Genomic DNA, 25,906 nt, shown 5'->3' with positions numbered 1-25,906 from the left:
ACAGTCTGTCAGGTAAAATCCCGATAAAACCACTGTATTTCGGATCGAAACAACATACCTCACTCGAAGGTGAGCCCAGAGATTACAATAACCATAAATTTTATAACACAAACTTTAATAGTAAATGTTATTACAAACTAAGTTTGAGACTTCAAACAAGGTACCTTAGAAATTTGAAGTAGATAAGTTCTTCAGAGTTTATAAACAGCAGAAAGAAAACGATATCTAGCGACGATATATGACATCATGATAAAGCCCGTACATGACGTCAATCTCACCTAGCATTCCAAGAGTTACCTGAAAACAAAGTCACAAGCAAGACTGAGTATACTAATACTCAGCAAGGCTGACCCGATTAAGGTATATAATATCCCTTTAACTAGGCAAGCAAGGCTTGTGAAGGCTCTGGAGCTTATTTTACTGAAAAGCATCAAAGAGTAGGTCCTTAATTTCAAATTTTAGCTTTCAGATTCTAGTTGGATTAACCAGTCTAGATTTGCACCTATCTATACAAGCATGGTATAGAGATTATTTGCATCCAACAAGATTGAGTATCATCTTTGTTTCACTTCTTACTCTATGTGGCAAAGAGATTAAACAGTCTCAATATCCGTGAGAGGCGGAACAGTTCGAACCAAATTTCAATCTTTGCAAGATAAACCTAACACACACACACGCTTGGAGCACTGTTGAGTCACTCCCAAGCAACCGTTTGCTGGTCATTCCGGTTCATGGACAGCGCCACTCTCCCCGACTACAGTAAGCCCGATCCTCTCTGCAGCCATACTTGTTGCAACATAAATTTAAAAAAAAATTCCTATCTGTAGAAGTCTGTGGAATATGAGGTGAGGTCGGTTCCAGACAGACCGAACTCTCATCCCCTTCTCTCTTTTATTAGCATTTATGCATTTGGGTCCTTACAAAGTTTTCTAATAACACACACACACCAACACTCCCCCTCAAGATGGGTGATGAATGTCTATCATCCCCATCTTGCTACATGCTAATAAACATGCCTTAACACCTAAACCTTTCGTTAAACAATCAGCTACTTGTTCATTAGAGGTTACAAAAACTAGCTTGAGTGTCCCATCATCCAGTCGTTCTTTAATAAAGAAGCGGTCGATCTCTACATGTTTAGTTCGATCATGCTGAACAGGATTGTTAGCAATATTAATTGCTGACTTGTTATCACACCGAAGCTTCAGAGTACCTTTCATAAGCTTTAATTCTGATAACAAGTTCTTTTCCCACAACAATTCACTAAGGCATACCGACATAGCTCTGAATTCTGCTTCTGCAGTTGAGCGGGATACCACTGATTGTTTTTTTGCTTCTCCATGATACTAGATTTCCACCAACAAAAACACAGTAACCCGAGGTAGATCTCCTGTCATCCAGACAACTTGCCCAGTCTGCATCACAGTAACCCTCCACATCTAAATGACCATTTCTTTTGAACCACAGTCCTTTCCCTGGACAGCTCTTCAAATATCTCAAAATTCTATAGACTGCATCTAAATGTCCACTCCTTGGATCATGCATATACCTACTCACAATACTTACTGCATAACTTATATCCGGCCTTGTGTGACATAAATAAATTAACCATCCCACAAGCCTTTGATATCTTTCTTTGTCAACAGGATCTCCATTTTGTGCACATATTTTATGATTTTGCTCAATAGGACTAGAGGCTGGACGACATCCAAGCATACCTGTCTCATGTAGTAGATCTAATACATACTTGCGCTGTGAGAGGACAATTCCCTTAGGAGATCTTGCTATCTCAATGCCCAGGAAATACCATAGTTGGCCTAGGTCTTTAACTTCTAATTCCTTGCTTAAATTCTTCTTCAGTTGGGAGATATTCAAAGGATCATTCCCTGTGATGATCATGTCATCCACATACACTGCCAGAATAGTGACACGGCTTCCAGAATGATAATAAAACACAGTGTGATCACTATTGCACTGTTTATATCCCATATTACACATAGCCCGTCGTAATCGATCAAACCAAGCTCTTGGTGATTGCTTTAAACCATATAACGATTTTTTCAGTTTCAGTACTTTACCTTTGGTCTGATCAGTAGCAAATCCAGGTGGAATCTCCAGGTAGACTTCTTCTTGAAGATCCCCATGTAAAAAGGCATTCTTAACATCCAACTGATATAGCGGCCAATCATAATTAGCTGCACAAGAGATTAATGTCCTTACAGTGCTCATTTTTGCAACCGGGGCAAATGTTTCATCATAGTCAATTCCATAGGTCTGACTATAACCTTTTGCAACTAATCTAGCTTTGTATCTTTCTATTTTTCCATCGAGATTTTGTTTTACTGTATATACCCATGTGCAACCAACTATTTTCTTGCCCAATGGATAAGGCACAAGATCCCAAGTTTTATTTTTTTCTAGAGCAGTTAGTTCTTCAAGCATGACCTTTTTCCATTTTGGGTCCAATTTTGCTTCCCTCCAATCTTTTGGAATAGTCACAGATTGTAAGGATGCCAGAAAAGCATTATACTCAGAAGATAGTGAGGTATAAGACACATAATTGCTTATGTCATGATCAAATCCATACCTCTGAGGGGGGACTCCTGCACCAGTTCTTGGTTCCTTTCGTAACGCAATGGGCATATCATCTGATGGCAGATCCTCAACCTCAATCTCTGGAGCTGGAGCTTCTTCAATTCCTTCCTGGCCACTTTCTTGTACAGGAGTTGATTGAGCCATGTCTTCCGTGTTTGTTTGAGCTCTGAACTTCCGTCTTGTATACACTTTTGAGAATACTCTGTCATGTATACCTTCTCCTCTAGAATTCCGGGCTTGAGATAAAATTGATTCATCACTTACCTTCCTTCTTTCCTGAGGAACTGGACTGCTTATTACTCCTTCATACTTTGTTTGTCTCTTATCTACATCATCTTGTTCATTCTCATTCACCCCCTCAGGAGTAACTCCATCTTCACTAGGAGTATCAAGGGTAGCAAATAGATCACTCAGATCTGATCTTTCTCCATAAAAAGGAATAGCTTCCCGAAAATTGACATCTAAACTCACGAACATCCGTCGTTCAGATGGATTCCAACATCTATACCCCTTTTGCCCACAGGAGTACCCAACAAAGATACATTTAACAGCTCGAGGGTCTAACTTTCCCACTGAAGGTCTGTGATCTCTAACAAAACAAGTACATCCAAAAACCTTTGGTGGGACAATGAATTCATTCTTTCCATAGAGCAATTCACATGGAGTTTTCATGCCAAGTATCCTTGATGGCATACGATTAATTAAATGAGTAGCAGTCATCACTGCCTCACTCCATAGAAACTTAGGCACATTCATTGTATACATAAGTGAGCGAGCCACCTCTAGTAGATGTCGATTCTTCCTCTCAGCTACTCCGTTCTGTGGGGGTGTATCAGGGCATGACGTCTGATGTAATATCCCTTCTTTAGAGGGAAAAGATCTAAATTCCGTGTTTACATACTCTGTTCCATTATCACTTCTGATAATCTTCACATGAGTATTAAACTGGTTCTTTACGTATGCGCAGAAATCCTTAAAGCAGTCTAACACTTCATTTTTATGCTTCATAAGGTATAACCAGGTCATACGAGAATAACAATCAATAAAAGAAACAAAGTATTTTACCCCGCTCACTGAGACAACAGGGGATGTCCATACATCTGAATGAACAAGCATGAAAGGACTTTCACTTCGTAAACCTCAAGTCACATAGGAGGTTCTAGTATGTTTCCCAAATTCACATGCATCACAGACTAATCTCTGTTTGTTCACTTTACTCATTTCATAAGGAAACATTTTACTCATAACATCAAAAGATATATGCCCCAGCCGGCAGTGTAGGAGCATTACCTTTGCTTCTTCTTCACCGGCCACTACAGATAGTGCAAGACATACTGCTTCATCAGTTCTTCTCCGATCAAGATACCAGAGTCCATTATGACAAACCCCAGTTCCAAGTTTTTTTCCAGTCTTCCTTTCCTGAATTATACAATTTTCACGATCAAGAAATATTTGACAGTCCAATTGATCAACCAAAGAGCTTATTGAAACTAAATTGACTCCAAAGGAAGGAACATATAATACTGATGATAAGGTTATAGATGGTGTGCATTTTACTATGCCAACTCCTTTAATGGGTTGAGATGTCCCGTCAGCAGTTTGAATTTTTTCCCTATATGAGCTCGGATATAACTTATATGATGCAAATTCACTTGACCTACCCGTGACATGTTTTGATGCCCCAGAATCTAATATCCATCTTGAATTGCATTTTTCCATGGAAATTAAAGCATTATTATTTTTTATACCTGGGTCCAAATCGTCAGTTGAAGTTGACACTGCACCTTGATCATCAGATGTTGAGTCATTCTTATTCTCCTTCAACTTTCTCAACTCTCTTATTTCTGAGGCTGAAATTGTGATTTGATCTTCATCTCCCTCAGGTATAGCAACATTAGCTCTATAACCTCCTCTCCTTCCTCCACGGCTTCCACTTCCCCTCACAACACGTCTATCACTGCTTATTCCTCTCCCACGATAAGGCCTTCGTTGTTGAGGGCAATCTCAACTCAGATGACCTTGCTCTCCACAATTATAGCATGTTCTAGTTTCTTGTGTCCTTGTCATCACAAAAGCTGGAGTAGGTGGAGATGAAGTATCACCTTTTATCAACTTCAGTCTAGTCTCTTCTTGTGCCATTGCAGCTACGGCTTCTTCAAGACTTGGAAGACTGGATTGATGAAACATACTAGCACGCCTTGCCTCAAAATCTGGATTCAGACCTCTCAAGAATTGAAGAACCCTTCTTTTTTCTATCCATTTCTTTATCCACACTACACATTCAGTGTGCGGTAACTCAATAGGGTCAAAATGATCCACATCAGCCCACAGCCGCTTCAAAGCTGCAACATAATCCATCAAGGAAAGCTCCCCCTGCTTCATAGTACTAATTCTGTCCTCAGTCTCAGCTAATAGCATCACATTACCAGCTCCTGAATACATCTTCGACAAGGCCTCCCATATTCCAGCTGCACTCGTGATAGTATCCACGGTACCTGCTATGGTAGGAGATAAAGAGCTCAACAACCATGCAGCCACCAGGGAGTTTATAGCCTCCCATGTTTTCCAGTCATTGCTCGACTTGTCTCTTGGCTCAATCGATTCTCCGGTGACAAAACCTTCAAGTCTCTTTGCCTTTAGTAATAACATTGCCCTTCTTGACCAAGGCAAGTAGTTCCTGACACCTTCCAATTTAATGTCATTTGGCATTAGCTCAATTTTCTGGACAGGTTCCATATATGATACAACTTCCTTGCTTGAAGATGGAGCCTCATCTTTCTTCGCTGTAAGCAGTTCCACCAGCTTTCCAAGAACTTGCTCAATGCCTTGTTGTTCCCCCATTCCGCTCAATCAGCACAAGCTCCAGCCACTTCTATGCTGCCTGAGCTGTCCCTCTGCTTCGTTGCCTCTTCTGGTGCTTCCACACTTGCCTACAGCTGCAGCCAAGGCCCAAGATCTTCTGGTCCTTCTCGAGCGTGTGGAGCTCAACCTCAAGCTGAATCCTCTTCCTTCTCCTTCTCGACTCTTCCGCTGGGCACAGCACCGCCGCCTGCCTCCCTGCGGCCTCCTCCTCGCTCCTTCCTCCAGGCCACCGCGTCCTCTCCGCCTTGCTGCGCCCTCTCCACCGGCCGATGCGTGCGCCTCCGCCGGCTCCCGCGCCTCCTCCGCGCGCAGGCCGCCCTTGCGCCACCTCTCTCTTCACGCGCTCCGCCGCCGGCCCCGTGCCCAGGCCGTGCCACCTCCAATTCACCACTCGCTGCCGCTGCCGCCGCCGCACCTGGTCCACTTCCTCCGGCGCTGCCTCCTCGAGAAGCCCGCTCGGCCGCCTCAAGATCCACCACGACCCGCACGAGCTCCCGCACTGCTCCCCCTGCGCCGCGACCCCCTGCTGCCGCGCCGCCGACCTCCTGCGCAGATCTGTCGGCCGTCTTCCCCGCGGGCACCTTCCTTCTCAGCTGCACCGCGTGCGCCGACTCGTCGCCGCCACCATCGCCTCCTCGAACCTTGGCTCTGATACCATGTAGAAGTATGTGGAATATGAGGTGAGGTCGGTTCCAGACAGACCGAACTCTCCTCCCCCTCTCTCTTTTATTAGCATTTATGCATTTGGGTCCTTACAAAGTTTTCTAATAACACACACACACACCAACACTATCTCTACAAGAGAGTGGGGTGTATGTCCATTAGCCGGGCCGATCAGTTACTAGGCTTGCCGCGTACCATATTTACCGCATGTGGCTAGTACTTTCAAATGCTTAATCAACACTACCACACACTGCGGTCTTAGCAAAATTTTATCAACACAGACGGATTTCCACCATGAAACTTGTATCCCAATCAGTCCATGGTCCTTATAGTGATTGAAAGAAAGTAAACAATCAATTCCTATAGAGCTCGCGAGTGACAGACAATCACTTGACTTTTACCGGTCATATTAGCATAGCAGCTATTCGGACTCAGAACTAGTGTTCAATCAATAGGTGCCTAGAATTATGCATCTAAGGTTTTCATTCAACTTCAATAACTTGAATGCACAAGTAAATAAATTGCATAATTTAAAATACTGGGATTATACACCGGGGCTTGCCTTTAGTGGTGTCAGTTTGAGTCAATAGGCTTTAGTTCTTCCGAATCGAAGTTCGGAGTTTCAGTTAATTCAACAATGTTGGTCTGAGCTTCAGAGCAATCCCCGTCTGGCTCCTGGATGAGCTCGTACGTTCCGTCAGCTAACGATGTTTTTTCTATATGTAATGCAATAATTTGAAATTAGTGAAGTGCTTGAGTATAGTTTTCCTTCACTAAAGAGTTGAAAACCAATAAAGTAAATATTTAAGATTAAACTTAAAAGTTTTACTTTACTGAGCAATTATTTATAGAGTAAAGGAAACATAAAGAATTCCATGAAATAACATGAAAAAGAGGTTTTTGTTTTAAAGAAAAATAAACCACATAAAGGTTTTTAAATAAATCTTTTAAGATATAAGCAAAACATTGAGAAGAAAATTTTAAAAGCATGAGTTAAAGTCTACTAATAGTTTTGAAAAATTTTTTATAAAATTTTGACATGTTTCAAAGAACACATGGTTCAAAGTTGGTCCAAAGCACAACTTTAGAACACAAGGTATAAAAGAAAAGAGCTATAACTAATCTTATTTTTAGAATTAAAAAGATTTAGGTCAAACCCACAACATCAAACTTGTAGAGCTAATTACAAGGAAAATAACAAAATTTGTTTGGCATTTTTTTGATTTTTCTACATTTTTCTAGGAATTGTTAAAGTTCACTGAAAAAGAATAAAAGGGAAAGAGCTTTTTACAGAAAGGACCCTGCAAATAAGCCCTTGGTCGGATTTGGAAGGGAAGCAAGGAGTGGCCGGCCGATTCCGGCCACGGTGATCGCTGGCGGCGAGGGCCAAGGGTCCAAAGAGGTAGAGGGAGTTGAGGCGAAACTCTGGGTACCGGCGGCGTGGTGGAAGGTGGCCGGAGGAGGCAGGTCGGCGATGGCGCAGAGCGTGGCGGCGAAGGTGAGCGGCGGCGCAGGTGTTTCGGCGAGGGATTGGTGGGGATGAGGGGCCGGTGAGCTTTATGGGGTCACAGTGAAGCTTGCTAGGGGGTTAGGGTGGCCAGGGAAGTGCAGTGGCGGCGGATCGACGGCGGGCAGGAGGACGCCGGAGTAGAAGAAGAGGAGCGGCGGGGTTGGCCGGTGATGGGGCTCGGCCAGGTGTTTTATAGGCAAAGGAGGGAGGAATGAGCACGAGGGGAGGCCTGTGGATGATTTCAACATGAGGAAAGGCGAAATTGGCGACGACGCTGTCTCCTCTGCGGCGGCCGGCGAGGTGGCGCGAGCAGAGGCTCGGGGATGGCGTGGCGCGGGGAACGCAGGCCAAGTAGAGGTGGTTCGGGTGCGGCGGAGCTGCGTGCGCGACGCGTGGAGGCGACGAGGCAGCTCGGGGAGGCGAATCCGGCGGCGGGGAGCTCGCCGGAGTGGGGAAACAGGGGCGGCAAATGGCGGCGCGGCGTCGCAAGCTCGCGCGGGGCCAACAGAGGGGGAAAGTTGGTCCAGGAGATGCTAGAGAGGCCGGGTGGCAGGCTAGAGGCGGTGCGGGCGGCCGGTGGCCGGGGGAAACCCGCGGCGGCGGCGGCGGTGCAGAGACTCCGGTGAAGCTGGAGGTTGAAGACGAGTTCCAGGGACTAGTTTGCAAAAACAGAAAAGTTCAGGGGCTCCTCTATAAACTAAAATTTTCCACTGATCTTGGGCTCAAATGAAAAAGTGTCCAAAATGAAAGTTGTTCAGTTTTTCAAGACCTACAACTTTCATGTTGTGCAAATTTTCACTAGATCAAAAGATTTTGAAATATTTTCAAAAGTTCAAAAGAACTCTATTTAATTAAAGAAAAACACTTTTTGGTTGCAAATTTCAACAAGTTTGGGACTTATTTGCAATAAAGCTGTCAAGTAATGATTACTAGCATATTTGCAAGAAAGCACTCCACAAATTTGAAAATACTCTCTAAATTAAACCTTTTTGCTAAAAGGGGCTAGTAATTTTGCATAATTACACATATGCCCCTAATTTTGCACATTTAAACTTCACACAAAAACAAACATAAATTTCACACATTATCATATGTTCTAGTACGATAGACACCTGGGGTGTAACAGAGACCCTTTCAATTTCTGCAATAAAGCAGTTTCTGTGAAAGTAGCCTCTTCCATCTTGTAGAAAGTTGAACCCAAATTTCTAATCACAGATGGAGACAGAGCAGGAGGTGAGACTGTACAGCCAAGACAGTTCTTAGAAGTGCACTTAGGATTTTTAAAACCATTCTTTTGCAAAATCACTCTTTTACTTCTTCTCTTGGCTGGGTCTTCAAGGACTGTAGCTTGCTTCACTGCTTCTGCCTTATCCAGGAAACTTTTTGACCATGGCCCTGTTGAAGGAGAGATTTTCTGTTTGATGAGCTCCACAGGGGTTCCAGGTGATGGCATTTGTGAGTTTATCTCAACTGAAGATGTTTCAAAGATCATCTTTCCTTTGCCCTTATCTGAATGCACAGAGGAATTCTTTTTCCTTCAGATTATCCATGTGACTCTGCTCAGGAGAGTCCTCTAAAGCGGATGAAAGGACTGGAACATGAAGGTTCTATAAGCAAGGTACTACATTTTTGCTTGGACAACTGTTTGGCAAAGAAAAAGAAATTCCAGGTTTATTAGCTGCAAGAATATTCTAAGCTTGAGATGAAGGAATTGCTTTGCCCACATAAAGCAAGCAGGGTTGAGTAAAAGAGCTGTGAAGAAGTCAGTCCAAATGTGTGGGACATGGACATTTGACTGAGAATTGTCAGGAGCAAGGAACTTGGCCCAAAGCCTCACAGCTTCAGCATTGGGCTTAAACTGATTGTGGTAATAGGAGGAGAAAACAGGATCTGCTATTGGTTCCTGTAATTCCACAAAGCCCAACTGAATATTTTCCTGGGGTATCTCACCATCAGAATCATGATCCATCAGATCATCTTCATTAATGTCATATGGGTTAAACTGATCCTGAGGGATGAAAACCTCTACCTGTTTATTCAAATCTTGTTCAATTACAGGAGGATTTTGCTCTTCAATAAAGATCCCTGCATCAATAATTTGTTCTGGATGCTGCAGATCTTGCTGTGCATTCCAGTTGTCTGCTGCTTGGATTAGCTCTTCAATTCCTCCCAAATCTTCTTCTAAAGGTTCATTTAGATCAAAAGCATTTTCCTGCTGTTGTGCCAAATCATTCATTTCCAAAAAAGGTTCACCAGGTTGGGGACCAATTGCAGGCCCATCCAACTGTTGTTCTGGCCATAGACCCCATCCCTCGGCCTCCATTGGCTGATTATCTTGATTATTTTCTTGCTCATTCTCATTGACAGCTACATTATTATCAGCTACTTGGTTGCCACTGTCAACAGGATTGGCATGAGGACCATGACCAGGTTGCCTAATACCAAAGAACTCAAACAACTGTGGCTGCACATCATCAGGACCATTTGGGGGGATCTTCTTCATCAGATGGACCACCCCCCAACAGGGTTGCCTGTAGTATTTCACACTGTGTTGTCCATGATTTCTCCTCAAAATTTTCACCCTCAGAGCAGACAATAAACCATGGAATTTCAGTTAAATCAACTACCCGTGCTTTTACAATAATTCTTGAGAGGTAATTAGGATCTTCCCAGGCAATCAACTTGCCAAAATCAGAGATAGCCTTTTCAACATCTTTTTGTTCCCAGTAATCCACATTGAATCCCAAAAGCATGAGCCAAGCATCATGAGTCATCGAGGTAGATTTATTATTCCAACCTTTATTGCGAGCTTTGAAAGTAATGTTGTAGTTTCCATACTGATGTGGACTATTCTGAATCAAGATGTCTCTATCATGAAAATAGTTGAGCCTAACAAAAGCTTGGCCATGGGGGCAAGGTTGGATGGATCTGAACCCCACTTGTCTATGATTACAAAGAAAATCATTTAACAACTCCCTGATGGAGGTAAATGATACCTGCAGTGCCGGCAAAGGATGGATGATAGCAATCGCCAAGTCACTGTTGCTTCTTCTGGCTTTGCCCAGGACTGCCCTATTCATAGGCTTGCGTCCTTCCACATGGACTCGATTACATCCGCGAGGGAGGAATGTCGTGGGATCAACAAAGTGGTACGCCATGAACAACCTTGGAGATTCCGCCGCCTCAGGGAATTTGGGATTTACTGTAGTAGTATCAGCAGGAGTTGCTGGTTAAGAGGAAGGTGAAGGTGTAGTAGAATGCAGCGGTAAACAAGCTGATCGCGTGCAAGGTGGAGCGGAAGAGGGTAACTGCGTGATTGGAGCAATCAGAGTTGAATCCCAGGCAATGGATATGGAAGCAGGAAGGGCAAACTCTGGCTTTCCAAGAAGCTCATAAACAAGCAACGAGAAGGAAGCACTCTGCAATGGGGTCCCAGAAGGCAAAATTTGAGGACTGGAAAACCACGTGTGTAAGGAAGGAAATCCATCAGCCTTAATGCCAAGGAAGGAAGGTAAATTATCTGACCACTCGAGACCCGGAAATCGGGGCGGGAACCTGCAGTGGATGGAAATATGTCCCAAACGGAAACAAGAAGTGCAGCGTACTCGGGATTAGCACATGGGCCGATTATGTTTATTGGAGAGGCAGCGAGTACAATGAGGGCGGCCCATGGGCCGCGAGCTGTAAGATTCTATCAGTTCCTCTCAGGACCTGTAAGAATTTTTCGGTGTCCATTTTTTTTTCCTTGACGGAAAGATACAACCTACAAGAATGCAATGCATGGATACCTGTCCTCCCATCCCGTATATACATGCATGGAGGAAAAAGAGAGCAGATTCACAACACTGAGAGCTCGATCTGGCCCCGCCGGAGACGATGATTTGTTCAACACCGACGCCTTACCGTATTTCCGGGGGTTCTGGACGACCTGCATGCAATGGCGACGCCGAAGTAGTCGGCAAAGATGATCTTGGCGCTGGGGTTCTGCGACCGGAGCAGGCCGACCTCCTGCTGCTGCAGCAGCCGGTTGTTCCTCCTGGAGAAGTCGTTGAACCACGCGAGGCAACCGTGCTGGTCGTAGTCCGAGGCGGCGTCGCTCCGGAACATGCCCAGGTACTGCGGCGCGCACCCGATCGGAAAGTTCCCCGGGACGACGAGCACGATCTGGCGCCGAGGCCGATCACCTCCTGCGCGGTGGCGCCGATGCGGCCGACGACGTCCGGAATGTACTGGCCCGGCGTGTCGCGGCCCGGAGAACCAGAAGTTGTAGTCGTTCCCGCCGATCTCGCCCAGCAGGCCAGCACCACCAGGGACTCGCCAAGGAGCCTTCTTCGCGGCATCTGCCGAATGTCACCGGAAATTTCTTTACTTCGCAGATGTTGATTTGGTACGCAGCATGGACGAGGAGGCGCTTACCGTCTCCCGGAGCGATCCGCGCGAGCACCTTCTTCTTCTTGAAGGACTGGAGCTGCAGGTCCAGGCAGGACGGTGACGGGCTGACGGCATTCTGAAGTTGTACTCGGCCCTGTAGTAGTCCGGCGACAGCCCCGTGGCCACCAGCATGGCGAAGCTGGCGCCGGCCGGGAACGGGGACGTTCCCTCCTCCAGTGTGCTCGGCGGGCTCAGCGGCAGGCCGAGCGCTTGCGCTGAGACGACGACGCACACACACTGACACACATGTACACGGTGAATACACGGAGACAACGACTCACTTCCTCTGTTTTGCACACATGTGCAGGATTGGGCTTGAATGTATATTTTGAGTACTGAACCTTTGCCTTGTCCGTTGCAGGCGAGCGCAAAGTATCGCGTAACCTTTTCATCATGACTAGTTCAGGATATTCTTCTTGTCAGTACTGAAACCCTTCCTTTTAGCATATCTCTTGTAGAAGGTAAAAGCATCACCTATAGTGTAAAAAACCATTCCCTTCTTTGGCTCAGCGGGTAACCAAGTCTGCCTCTGCAACTTGGTCGTCACAATCATCTTCAATCTTCTCAGTAGCACATTCATTGTCCTCAATGTTTTCTTCTTGTACTTCATTGGATGTTACATTACTAGACATTGCCTATGAGCAACAAGAGATTTATATCAATAGCTATAACCTAACAAAAAAAATAGACAACACTTGGTTGCAGCAGTAGTGTCATCGACTTACAATGGAAGTAGATATAGGCATATAGCAAAGATATTGGATTGGTTGAGAAGCATTCCAATAGAATCAGAGTATCACTACTGTCGGATAATTGCAGTGTATAGCTACAAGTGTCAGATTGGATAAGAAAATAGAAGGAGTATGTAGTATAGTTTCAAACTAAGAAAAGCAAAAATTATGAGATGCATACCTTCATGTGTTCATCACCAAACAAATTAGTACCTGAGAATAGATAGAGACAAATATTTGTTTTTGGAGTCCAGATTATGCGAATGAGATGATAGAAGGAAATCCAGGTTTTTTTTTGGGGTGGGGTGGGGGGGGGGGACTTTGGATGGGATTGGAATAGTGCAAAACAAGCATGCTTTTATTAGTGATGGGTCTGATTATGAACATAACTAATAACCGATTAGGAGAGAAAGGAGGACGCCCCGGCATTGTCAGGTGCTGAACTTTCTTCGTAGCTGCCTCGCAAAAAATCATTAGCTTGCAACTGTGCGTAGATTTTTCCTTGTCACTTACAAGAAAATAAGAAACAGAAACGAATGCAACGTCATACTTCGATACAAGTACTTCTTTCTGATTCTAACCTAAGTCGAACTATCCTAGGTTTGATCCGTTAAATAAAGAACAGTACTGGCATCTACTGCATCAAAGAAGTAAACTACAAAAAATAGATTTAATAATATATTTAGGATAGTTTGTTGTTAATATTATTGTTATATAAATTTGGTCACACATAGGATAGTTTGACCTGCAACAAACTCACAAATTTAGGGACGGAGGAAATAGATAACATCTCCATTGAACCAGCCAAGATGATCAAAGAATCTGTACCCTTTCCTTATAATAATGGGTTATGTGAATAACTGACAGTGGCAAATTGTTCACCACTCATCCAATCAGGATAGCAAGCTGTTAAATACTCCCCTCATAACGGCGAGCTCTAGCTCTAGCTCTATACAGAAGAGAGGACGCTTCTCTAGTAGTACTATATATATAAAATCTAAAACGACAAAGAAGACACAACTTGAGCAGCAGTAGAGGAACAATGGTAATCTGTGACTAAAAAAAGAAGGTAAAACAAAACCCAACCAATTACTTGGGCAACAGCCGTGAAGTGCAGTACAGTACCGCGGCTCTGTAATCAGGCAAAAATATCAAAATCATTACATCTTTAACCATACTGTCTGAGTCCCAAAAAATATTTAAACACATGTATTTCTGTAACAGTCAAAACTGAATGTAGCTACAAAACTATAAATCGTAGAGAACCTTGTATTCAACAGAGGAGGCTAGCTCAGTAAGCTTTGGACACGAACTGGTGGTGGAAGCAATTGACGGTTGTGTGTATGTTCCTCGAAGGAGGCCCATTGCAATGGCCTTGTATGCAGCTTCCGATGGATGGAAACCATCCCATGAACCATATTTATCTGGGTTATCACACACCTTGTATTCCCCATATCCACAGGCTACAGCTGGAGACACACCGTGGCTTCCTTCTCCACCGCAGCAAGCCACCAAAGGTTCCTCGATACCTAAACCCCAGTCATGGCAACGTTAACCAAGGCATCACCAAGAACTCAAATTGTTTTTCAAAATGGTACTACATGTTTTTAATGATACTATGCCCCTTTTATCTTGGATTTTCTAAGGCATATACCTTAAACAGTTTATTTAGTGAAACCAAACTTGTGAAATCTGAAACTCAATTTAAATTTATGTTTATAGGTATTGCACATACAGTATTTGAACCATTATAACAATGCAGATACTGAATAAAAGTAGAAGAGAATGCTAAATGATGTTAACTGATATAATCCACTTGTGTTAGCTGACTAATTCAAGTTGTACATGATAATACATGATGGAAATTCAGGTATTTCACTAGAAACCTTGTTGGCCATCAAATTGCATTTTCCCCATGGCTAGATTTTTGTATTTCTGTTTAGTCAGGAGATATTAATATACAGCTCCACTTAGGATTCTTTTCTGAATATATTGATGCGCAGTTCTCCTGCGCGTTCGATTTTTTTAGGATTCTTTTCTGAAAAGCATAAGCAGGAACCAAAAGGTCTACCATCAACTTTCCACACAATTCCAATCTGAAAAGGACGTTTTGTTTTTTTATGAACATAGAATAGAAAATGCATTGCATTCTTAAGATGCATCAGTAAGTGTGCATTAGTTCCTTGTCTAAAAACCGCTTCCTAGTATACAAAAACAGATTTAGTAGTAGGGAGTACAAGACGAATATATTAACTCACCAAATCGTTCAGGGGAAAGGAAAATTTCCATTGCAGCTCCATAATAGTCAGCGTAGATGATGGATACACCAGGATGAAGTTTGCGCAGCTTCTCCAGCTCCTCTACTAGAAGCTTGTTGTGGTACTCTGAGAACTCGTTCATCCACCTGAGACAACCACTCTCTGGCTCATAATCTTCTTTGTTATCGCTCCTGAAAATCGAGAGATATCTTGGGACACAGCCAATTGGGAGGTTCCCTGGAACAACCAGAGTCTTCGCTCCTAGCCCAATCAATTCCTGCAAACTCCACTCATTTGCATAACTATCTATAGACAATGCCAGAAGGAACAGAATCTACAGTAACATAGATGCTCACGGTGATTGTAGAAGAAATTTTGGCAACAACACTTGGTGTGAAGGAGCGGATCTTCTCAATTGGTACTCTGGAGAGAAGAGGTAGGTTGTAATCATTGCCCCCAATTTCTCCAACCAAGAAAAGGGATTGGCTCATCATGTCTAAGCAACCTGTGCAGTAAACAGGTTTAAGAATTATTAGCATGTAAAAATCACACCTAAGGGAGAGATAGAACTAAAGCATTCTGTAGTAGTTGAGCATTGACATGGTTGCAGCAATTTACTATTCTACTGAATTTTGGTAGCATTACTAGTCAGATTTATCGAAGTAGTTGCACCTGTTAGCAGATCAATCGATTGCTTGTTCTAGCAGGTTATGTCACGTGACAGTAGACGTATTTTGCTGAATGGAGTTGATAACTGTGATTTTATTCAAAAACAAGTACTTGTCATTGGGGAACTGTAACGCGACGATTATTTGAGGTGCCAAAAGAAAATGAAGCAATAGAATGTTTGCTCACGTCTCTGCTGATAGTAGTACTACTTTTAGGCTCCAATTTCAGTTCAGATTTTCGACAATGATTGGTATGGATAGCCTAGTTAGTATTGAACTGATACCATCCAACTAATCTTCTGTTTGTTGTTGGTGGCATCAGTGATGAATTATTTAGCCTATATCCCATTCACTGGTCTATTTCTTCTTTTTGGATTTGAAAGCATAGTTTTGTTTTTCATAAATCAAGATGCCGCAAAATGACATATTCCTAGTGTTTCCTGTCCAACACCTTTGCATCGCACGCGCACCTTTCAAGCGCACCATCGCCAAACCACTTTGCACCGCACCTTCTAGATTTGTTACTCAAATTTTGTTAATTTGCTACATGCTACTTTCCCCATTTACCATTAGGATTTGGTAGCAGCGGAACTGAAAAGGTCAGGTCAAAGAGAGGGGATGGAGTTGGAGAAGGTAAAAGGGAACAGCCATACCGGAGCGGCCGCCGGGGCAGAGGAGGTCGAGCAGGTTGCGGAACCACTTCATCTCCAAATCGAGGTGCACCCTCCCGTCGCCGATGTTGAAACCCCTGTCGCGGAAGAAGTCCGGGCCGAGCGCCGTGGCGCCGCCCACCGCGAAGTTGGCCCCGCACGCGAAGTCCTCCGCGCGCCGCCCGCTCAGGTACGGCCGCACGAACGGGAGCCCCATCGTGTCCGCTGCAATCGCACGCGAAATCCCGAGCTCCCAAATTTCAAATCGGCACTGCTACTACTACGCAGGATAAATTGATGGAACGATCCATCGATCGGCATGTGTAGCGTACCGATGAAGTCGAGGATGAGGCGGCCGTTGGAGAAGCGCCCGGTGGCGCGGCGGAAGAATGTCTCGCCGTAGGGCGGCCGGAGCGCGGGCTCGCCGGAGTTGTTGCCGTAGTAGAAGGGGAAGTTGCCCGTGTCGGCCAGCGAGTCCCCGAAGCTGAACAAGCGCGGGTAGCACGCCGCCGCCGGCTCCGCCCCAGCAAGTACCATTAGCAAAACAGCCGCCGCCGCAGGTGAGGTCACCCTTCTTCCTGCTCTCCCCGGGGCAGAGGAAGCCATGGCCTCTCTTTCCCGGGGGGTCTCCTCGGTCCGCGCTGTTCGAGGTGGAGGCGGCCGTAGAAGAAATTGAACCCAATTTTCGAGAAGTTTGATTTGGGGAAGGAAAGAAGAAGGCTACCCCCTCTGCTTTTATAAATGCAAAATAGGCAAAATTATCTCGGAACTTTTGACAAAGGGTCAAATTCGTCATTGTACTTTTATTTGGGCAAATTTAATCCTCCAACTATCGAGTTCGTCCGTGTACTTTTGTTTGGGCCAATTTAGTCCTCTAACTGTCAAATTTGGGTTCAGTTAGGTTCCTTCTCCAAACTGCCGTCAATAACACTGTTAAATCAGCAAACGTGACATGTAAAATGACTCATTTGCCCTTCTTCCAGTATCCTTTCCCCACCGAAAAAAAAAGACGGCGCACCGCTTCCCTTCACCCTAATGTATCTGCAAAATCAGCATGTCTTTTTGTGTAGTCTGCTTTTCAGCAAATTCTTCATGTACCTTGTACCTGTATGCCGTGCACAAGAAAGAGTGTCTTAATTTTTAATGGTTGTGGTCCTATGTACGGATTATTATTACAGGAAGAAAAAGAAAAAATATGCTACTAACATGTACCTTGTACCTGTATGCGTCCGTGCGTGACTGAACCTGAGCAGATAAGAGGCCTACGAACTGCGTGAAGGGTAGGGGTGGGCATTCGGTTCTTCGGTTGGTTCGGTTCGGTTCTTCGGTTTTCGAAGAAATTCGGTTCCTAGAAAATAGGAACCGATCGGTTCCAAGAAATTTCAGGAACCGAGTATTTCGGTTCTCGGTTCTTTCGGTTCGGTTTCGGTTCTAACCGAACTAACCGAATTTTTTTACCGAAAGCTAAGATAACAAGAAAAATATACATGTTCTATAGCAAATTTAGACAATACTTCCTCTACTTTAGAGAATAATAATTGAGAAGAGAACAATAACAATATAGTAAGAGAAATACATGGCAATTGAAGTATGATACATCACATGTAAACTAAATATACTCTTACAAAATGCAAAGTTTATGTAATTCGGTTCTTTCGGTTAATTCGGTTACCCGAGGGTAGGAACCGAATTTTTTTCGGTTATTTCGGTTCTTCAATATCTGGAACCGAACAAGGAACCGAATTTTTCGGTTCCGGTTATTTCGGTTTCGGTTCCGGTTCTTTCGGTTCGGTTCTTCGGTTTCGGTTAAATTTGCCCACCCCTAGTGAAGGGAAGCGGTGCGCCGTTTTTTTTCGGTGGGGGAAAGGGTACTGGAAGGAGGGCAAATGGGTCATTTCACATGCCACATTTGCTGATTTAACAGTGTTATTGATGGCAGTTTGGAGGAGGGACCTAACTAAACCCAAATTTGATAGTTGGATGACTAACTTGGTCCAAACGAAAGTACATGGACGAACTTAACTTTTTCCCGAGAGTTCAGTGATGATTTTGCTTATTTTGCCTTTTATAAACGTCGTGAGTGGAAGCTAACGGATGGACGCGTGGCGCCAATTCCATTAACCGCTTTGTGGGCCCGAGTTGATCTGTGGCCCGCAAGACAGTGAGGGTGGGGCCGTCTCTCGACTCTCAAGTGCCGTGCCGTGCGTGCTCATTCGAACTGGCCGGCAGCACAGCACACCACAAGCACAGTTCTGAGATGAGTAGCAATAAATTAAAATAATCGATTAAATTAGTGATTGCGGGTTAATGGTACTTTAGGCACCGTTTGGATCTGATTCTACACTTTAAAATAGCTAGATTTTAATGGATTGTGGAAATCTGGATTTGAGACAAAGCCCGTGTTTGGTTGGCTAAGGAAATTTTTTTCACAAAAAGACGAATATATGTATAGAGTACTAAACGGAGTTTACTTGCGAAACTTTTTTACCGATAGGTGCAACTTTGCGAGCTGAATCTAATGAGCATAATTAATCTATAATTTGCAACAATAATACTACAGTAACTTTTCTCTAATCATCCTCTAATCGTACGGTCAAAGGCTTTATTAGCTTCAGCAACTGCTACAGTACCATAACTGTGGAGGTGATTTTGTAATTAGATTTTATATAATGTCTCTAATTAGTGGTCAAAAAGACAAAAAGTTTTCGCAAAAAATGTTTCACAGCCAACCAAACACGGCCAAAATCTGAATCATGCCGTTAGGATAATAACTAGATAATACTAATTAATTTTATGGATATTTAGTGCATCTATTACCTTGCTAATACTTTTTTTTTTTGGCCATCTGCCCTGCTCGCCTAGACACCGGACGGGGATGGCCGCGTCTGGCCGTGGACCGAGCGGCTCCCGGCAGCCGTCCACGGCTCCATGCCAGGGCGAGCCGGTCGGCGCCCTGCTAGGCATCTGGCCTTGTAGCATTCTGTATTTTTATAATATATTATTTTTAACAATTTTTAAAAAAAATTATGTGCAACTGATATTAGATAGAAGAATTCAAAGCTAATTCTATCCCTCTCAAATTTCTAGAAAATAAAACCTATTATAAACTAAGGTCTATAATTTTAGTATGAGTCATCTGGATTTTATTTAGATTTATTGTTTTGCCTTGTTTCAAATTTATTTGAATAGTCTTTGTTTGAAATTGTGTGAATTTCAAAGTTGAATTGAGCCAATCAAATTTGAAATCAAATACTACCTTGGACCAAACCCCACCTAAACCCAACCCACTGAACCCTCTCACCCAGCCCAGCCTAGCTGCGCAAGCAGGCCAAAAGGCCGAGCTCGATCCGTCCGGCTAGCTAACCCCAGTATAGCGAAAATGACCTCTCATGCCTTATTTCAATATAATGTTTTGGCGATTGCTGACACACACAACACTTGGACTAATATATGTGTTAAGATGATCATTATCAGGTTTATAAGTCCAAGGGATGAAAAGATACAAAACCCCGAAGAAATCAGGTCGAAAGAACCAAGACAGAGGTAATTTGCACTCACCGGTTAAACCGACGCGAGGCAAATTACACTCACCGGTGCAATGGGCTCAGTAGAGACCAAGTCAACAGAGTGCACAGGATGAACCGACGATGGGAAAAGATGTATAATCGGTGCAACGGATCCAGAAACTAAAGCTAGGGTTCAGCACCGGTTAGACCGGCGATGCTCCAAATTGAGCGTTGGTGCAGTTGTCCAGAGACTCTATTTTTTTGGGGGTTTCTGAGCGTGCACTCACCGGTTAAACCGACGATGATTTCAAGAGCGTCGGTACAATTGATCAAGTAGCCGTTGGAGCAGTAACGGCTAGTAGCTGGGAAAAAACATTCACCGGTTGAACCGGTGATGACAAAAATGGAGCGTCGGATCAACCGGCGTTAAGGAATTCTGTTAGCCTTTCCCAATGGCTCTTTTGGGGTGTGTGGGCTATATATACCCACAAGGCCAGTTGCTGCATATGGTTGGACGCCAAAAAGGTTGAAGGAAGTGTTGCCCAAGCAAATCATCATCTCCAACCATCCTAGCAAAGCTTAGTGTCATATCTAGCTTGTGAGAAACTTTGAGAGAGTGCTTTGTGCACTTGTATAGACTTAGTTCTTGAGAGAGGTAGCTTAAGAGAAGTCTTGCCGAGGCAAGCAAAGCATTCCCGTCGACGACCCTCCGACTTGGTGTGGAGCGGTGCCGACACTTTGTACGGGGGAAGAGGAGACCCCCTTCTTGGTGGAGAAGCTCCGTAGTGGATTTCGGCCGGGTGACCGAGAGAGACGGTGGCGGTGCACGAGACTCGGTGTCTTGTGGGTACTTGCCTTTGCTTGCCGGTGCGCCTTGGTGGCCTAGTGCAAGACGGTGATCGGAAGAGCCTCGGTGTCCCGTGGACGTAGGCGTTCGAGCCGAACCACGTTACATGACCGTGTCTACTCGGGAGTTTGCATCCCGTTTGCCCTTAACTCTTTACTTACCGTATTATGTTTCCGCATTTACTCTATCTTGCATGCCTTCACTTTCCTAGTTAGTTTGATTAGGATTGGCTATATGTTGCAAGTCTTTTGGGGTAAGTAGAGAGTAGTATAGATAAACCTTAGTCATAACTAGCATGTGTAGGACGTGTTAGGTTTATCTTATGCAAGTAGTTTAAGCCCTAGGTTAGAAAGCGAATTAACGACCCTATTCACCCCTCCCCCTCTAGGGTCGGACACCCCGGTGTTCCTTACAATTGGTATCAGAGCATGGTCTCACACCTCTTACGAGGATTAGCCAATTCCATTGGTAAATTTGTGAGAAAGCTCGTAGGAGACCCGTCGACTTCACCGTCGAGTGAGTATCATGTTCGGGGAAGGGATGAGTACCGATAGGGCTCCGTTTTTCGATGGCACGGGTTTTCCACGATGAAAAGTGCTTATGCAAGCACACCTTCAAGCCCGGGGCATGATGTTTGGCGTGTCACCGAATTAGGCAAGAAAAATGAGACTAAGGCCGAGATACAATATGACGCCATTGCAAAATCAATTCTATTGTCTTCTCTATGTGATAGTGTGTTTAATCGTGTATTTGCTAATGAAAATACTCATAAGCTATGGAAGCAAATTGTCGAGAATCATGAGGGCACAAAGGATGTTGCCAATCAAAAATATCATATTCTCGGCGAGGAGCTAAGTAGCTTTAAGCAATTTCCCAATGAAAATGCTCATGACATGTATTCACGATTAAATACTCTTGTCAATGAAATCAATGCCTTAGGTCTCAATCAACTTAAAGATGAAGAAATTAACCACAAGATCCTCCGAAGCCTTCGCAAGCCCGATTATGACATCATCAACGCTCTCTTACAAAAAGAAGACTTGGTCAAGATTACACCAAACCAATTCATCAATCAAATCATCGCCCATGAGTATAGTATGGGGATGACAAAGAAGAAGGAGCAAGAGTCCACCTCTTCTTCAAGCCACAAGAGTCTCGCCGCCAAGCACTCATACAAGCACCAACCGAGGCGACAAGACTCGTCAAGCTCAAGTGAACAAGAAGAAGAGGATGATGAAGATAGTGATGATGAATCAAGTTCAAGTGATGAAGAATATCCAAGGGCCGTGCTATACCACCACCGCAAGATTGCCGAGCATGTTCATGAGCTCTATGAGCTTGGGTACAAAACACTCATTAGAGGGAGTGCGGTTGGGATGGAGAAGATGGCGAAGAAAAAGAACAAGTCAAGACCCCAAGCTCTCTCCGCCATCTACAAGCCCAAAAAAGGTGGTGAAAGCTCAAGTAAAAAGAACAACAAAAATTCCAAGAGCTCCACCACTCATCGCCCTCGGAGGACATCACCACCACCCATGTGTCTTATGGCACTAGGTAATAACGATGTAAGTGATAACTCCTCCTCCAATAATGAATCCGATGTTGAAACTGATGAAACTAGTGAGATGATGACACTTCTTTATAATCAACAAAAACATCTCACTAAACAAAATAAAGAAATTAAAGCTCTCAAGGCTAAAGAAAAACTTCATGCTTCATTTGTCTCAAAATATGAGAACTTGCTAAACAAATTCAATTTGTTAGACAATGAGCATAAAGAACTTCAAATAAAATATGAGAGCTTTGAATCTAAAAGTGAATCATCATCGGATAAATCATTTCCTTGCAATATTTCTTGTGCTATTCTCATTGTCAAGGTAGATGCATCTACCTCTTGTGATCTAACCCCTTGCAATGAAAATGTGATTGTAGAAACATGTGATGATCTCATTGCTAAGGAAAATGATAAGCTCAAACAAGAGGTAGAAAGGCTAATGGCGGACTTGAGGCGGCTCAAAGGAAAGTGCACTCAAGAGCAAGCCTAACGTTCTCAAGATAACCCTCTCATGGGCGTGAAGAAGCTTGGGAAGGGAGAAACCGTGACTTGCTTCAAGTGTTGCAAAGAAGGCCACAAGTCCTACCAATGCAAGGAGAAAGAGGGCGAAGCAAAGGGCAAAAAAAAAATGGCAAGCCCAAGAACTTGAACAAGAGCAAGAAGGGACACAAGAAGCCTAAGGAGATCAAGAAAAACACATCTCCAAACTTGAAGGCGTCATACATGTACACCAAGCCCACCCACAAGAACAAGCAAAAGAGCAACCACTACATACTTGAAAAGAAGAAGAATGGCAAGGTGGTAGCTCATGTCATGGGGTGGAGAACATATGGATGGAACCAGCCTATTTGGGTGCCCAAGGATATTATTTATACCATGGATGGCTCTCAAAAGGTTTGGATCCCTAAAACTTAGGCGCCAAACAAGCACAACGGGGAATTTGGAGGCTTGGCAAGGTTTGGGATGCATGAGTAGGGATGCATCATGCAAAGTTGAATTAAAGCCAAGTTATGGATTAAAGATTAGTGACTCAAATTCCCCTCCCCTACATATGAGGTAATGAGTAAGGTAAAAGGATGATCTCAATTCATTTGATATTCTTCATGCATCACTGTAGCTCAATGCCTCTCTAAGATTGCATGATCTTATCTTTACTATTATATCTTTCATTTGATATGCCTTCCTAGAAATTTGACATGGTAGGTTATCCATGCCTTATTCATATCTTGGTGTAACCTACATGAGCTTAATTGATTCTCTCACATGGCATATGTCTTTCATAGCATATCTTGCAATTTGATATCTCTCATATTCGTGGTAAAAATGCTTTTGATATCAATTGCTTGCTTATGATGCCTTGATTAGCAAGTTATGAAGTTAAATCCCCCATTATGTGAATTACAAGTGCATACATTTGTTTTAAAGTGATTCAAACACTAATGCACACATTTAGGGGGAGCTAACTCTATAACTTACGTTTGTGTGACTAATATGCTTTACAAGTGTTATTTGTTGTAGTCACCTAGAGCTATCTCCATGAGTTTAAATTTCTTTTGAACACTACCCCTACAAGTCACAATTGGCATCACAATTGGTGTTAAGATAAGAAGTGACACAAGCTTTGAAAAAGGGGGAGCTTGTTCAAACAAAGGGAGATATGCCAAATTTAGTGGGTATAACACTCTATCACTAGTAAATTCCTTTTGCTACTAATGCTCCTTGCTGTTAGTGGTTATGAAGCTTTTATGTGTTTGATGACAAAGGGGGAGAAATGTAAGCTAAAAGCAAGCAAATAGATTGGAGTAAATGATGCCATTAGCAAGGGGGAGGAATGGAAAATGCAATGCAAAAGGATGCATGGTGATAGGGGGAGGTACTTAGTCAATATGGGGGAGAAGTGCAATATGATGATCCCATGAACTAAAGGTACAAAAATTTTCATTGCTCATATGGTTCAAACCACACAATTGTCTTACATTGGCCACAAGCCATTGTTTCACAATTGCTATCAAGCCAGAAGCATTTCGTCCTATGGACTAATCAAATGCCGGTGGCTTTTAAAATGAGCATTGAAATGTCATCCGAGCAAGCTAAGTAGTTTCTAACTTTTCAATTTGGTACCAATTTCTTATTCTTGCAATTCATCTTGCTTGCTTTGGTTGTGTTGTCATCAATCACCAAAAAGGGGGAGATTGTAGCGAAAATGGCCTCTCAAGCAACATTTCAATATAATGTTTTGGCGATTGATGACACACACAACACTTGGACTAATATATGTGTTAAGATGATCATTATCAGGCTTATAGGTCCAAGGGATGAAAAGATACAAAACCCCGAAGAAATTAGGTCGAAAGGACCAAGATAGAGGTAATTTGCACTCACCGGTTAAACCGACGTGAGGCAAATTACACTCACCGGTGCATGGGCTCAGTAGAGACCAAGTCAACAGAGTGCACCGGAAGAACCGACGATGGGAAAAGATGTATCATCGGTGCAACGGATCCAGAAGCTAAGGCTAGGGTTCAGCACCGGTTAGACCGGCGATGCTCAAAATTGAGCGTCGGTGCAGTTGTCCAGAGACTCTATTTTTCGGGGGTTTTTGAGCGTGCACTCACCGGTTAAACCGACGATGATTTCAAGAGCGTCGGTACAATTGATCAAGTAGCCGTTGGAGCAGTAACGGCTAGTAGCTGGGAAAAAGCATTCACCGGTTGAACCGGTGATGACAAAACTAGAGCGTCGGATCAACCGGCGTTCAGGAATTCTGTCAGCCTTTCCCAACGGCTCTTTTGGGGTGTGTGGGCTATATATACCCCCCAAGGCCGGTTGCTGCATATGGTTGGACGCCAAAAAGGTTGAAGGAAGTGTTGCCCAAGCAAATCATCATCTCCAACCATCCTAGCAAAGCTTAGTGTCATATCTAGCTTGTGAGAAGCTTTGAGAGAGTGCTTTGTGCACTTGTATAGGCTTAGTTCTTGAGAGAGCTAGCTTAAGAGAAGTCTTGCCGAGGCAAGCAAAGCATTCCCGTCGACGACCCTCCGACTTGGTGTGGAGCGGTGCCGACACTTTGTATGGGGGAAGAGGAGACCCCCTCCTTGATGGAGAAGCTCCGTAGTGGATTTCGGCCGGGTGACCGAGAGAGACGGTGGCGGTGCACGAGACTCGGTGTCTTGTGGGCACTTGCCTTTGCTTGCCGGTGCGCCTTGGTGGCCTAGTGCAAGACGGTGATCGGAAGAGCCTCGGTGTCCCGTGGACGTTGGTGTTTGAGCCGAACCACGTTACATGACCGTGTCTACTCGGGAGTTTGCATCCCTCTTGCCCTTACCTCTTTACTTACCGTATTACGTTTCCGCATTTACTCTATCTTGCGTGTCTTCACTTTCCTAGTTAGTTTGATTAGAATTGGCTATAGGTTGCAAGTCTTTTGGGGTAAGTAGAGAGTAATATAGATACACCTTAGTCATAACTAGCATGTGTAGGACGTGTAAGGTTTATCTTATGCAAGTAGTTTGAGCCCTAGGTTAGAAAGCGAATTAACGACCCTATTCACCCCCTCCCCCTCTAGGGTCGGACACCCCGGTGTTCCTTACACCCAACCCACGCGCCCTGCCTTTCGTCCAACCGGCCGGTCGC

At 43.9% G+C, this 25,906-nt stretch overlaps 1 protein-coding gene, 1 long non-coding RNA gene and 1 pseudogene across 2 annotated transcripts; 1 reads left to right on the top strand and 2 right to left on the bottom strand.

Annotated features, from left to right (window-relative positions):
* Positions 1–11,232: 11,232 nt before the first annotated feature.
* Positions 11,233–12,979, bottom strand: LOC120709944 (annotated as a pseudogene).
* Positions 12,980–13,095: 116 nt separating this feature from the next.
* LOC120710003 (GDSL esterase/lipase At1g28600-like) lies at positions 13,096–17,063 on the bottom strand. The gene is made up of 6 exons (XM_039995629.1): positions 16,701–17,063; positions 16,372–16,593; positions 15,407–15,555; positions 15,051–15,327; positions 14,059–14,321; positions 13,096–13,924 (listed from the first exon to the last, which is right to left on the bottom strand). The coding sequence occupies exons 1-6, from the start codon at positions 16,972–16,974 to the stop codon at positions 13,790–13,792; spliced, it is 1,320 nt and encodes a 439-aa protein (XP_039851563.1). The 5' UTR covers positions 16,975–17,063; the 3' UTR covers positions 13,096–13,789.
* LOC120710004 lies at positions 16,184–17,512 on the top strand. Its single transcript, XR_005689804.1, has 2 exons — positions 16,184–16,558; positions 16,657–17,512. It is a non-coding gene; the product is annotated as an uncharacterized LOC120710004 (long non-coding RNA).
* The last annotated feature ends 8,394 nt before the right edge of the window (positions 17,513–25,906 follow it).

Source organism: Panicum virgatum, chromosome 5K, assembly GCF_016808335.1.
Source record: "Panicum virgatum strain AP13 chromosome 5K, P.virgatum_v5, whole genome shotgun sequence".
NCBI lineage: Eukaryota > Viridiplantae > Streptophyta > Magnoliopsida > Poales > Poaceae > Panicum > Panicum virgatum.
Note: the sequence above shows the minus strand (reverse complement) of the source record. Positions and strands in the feature narration are given on the sequence as shown.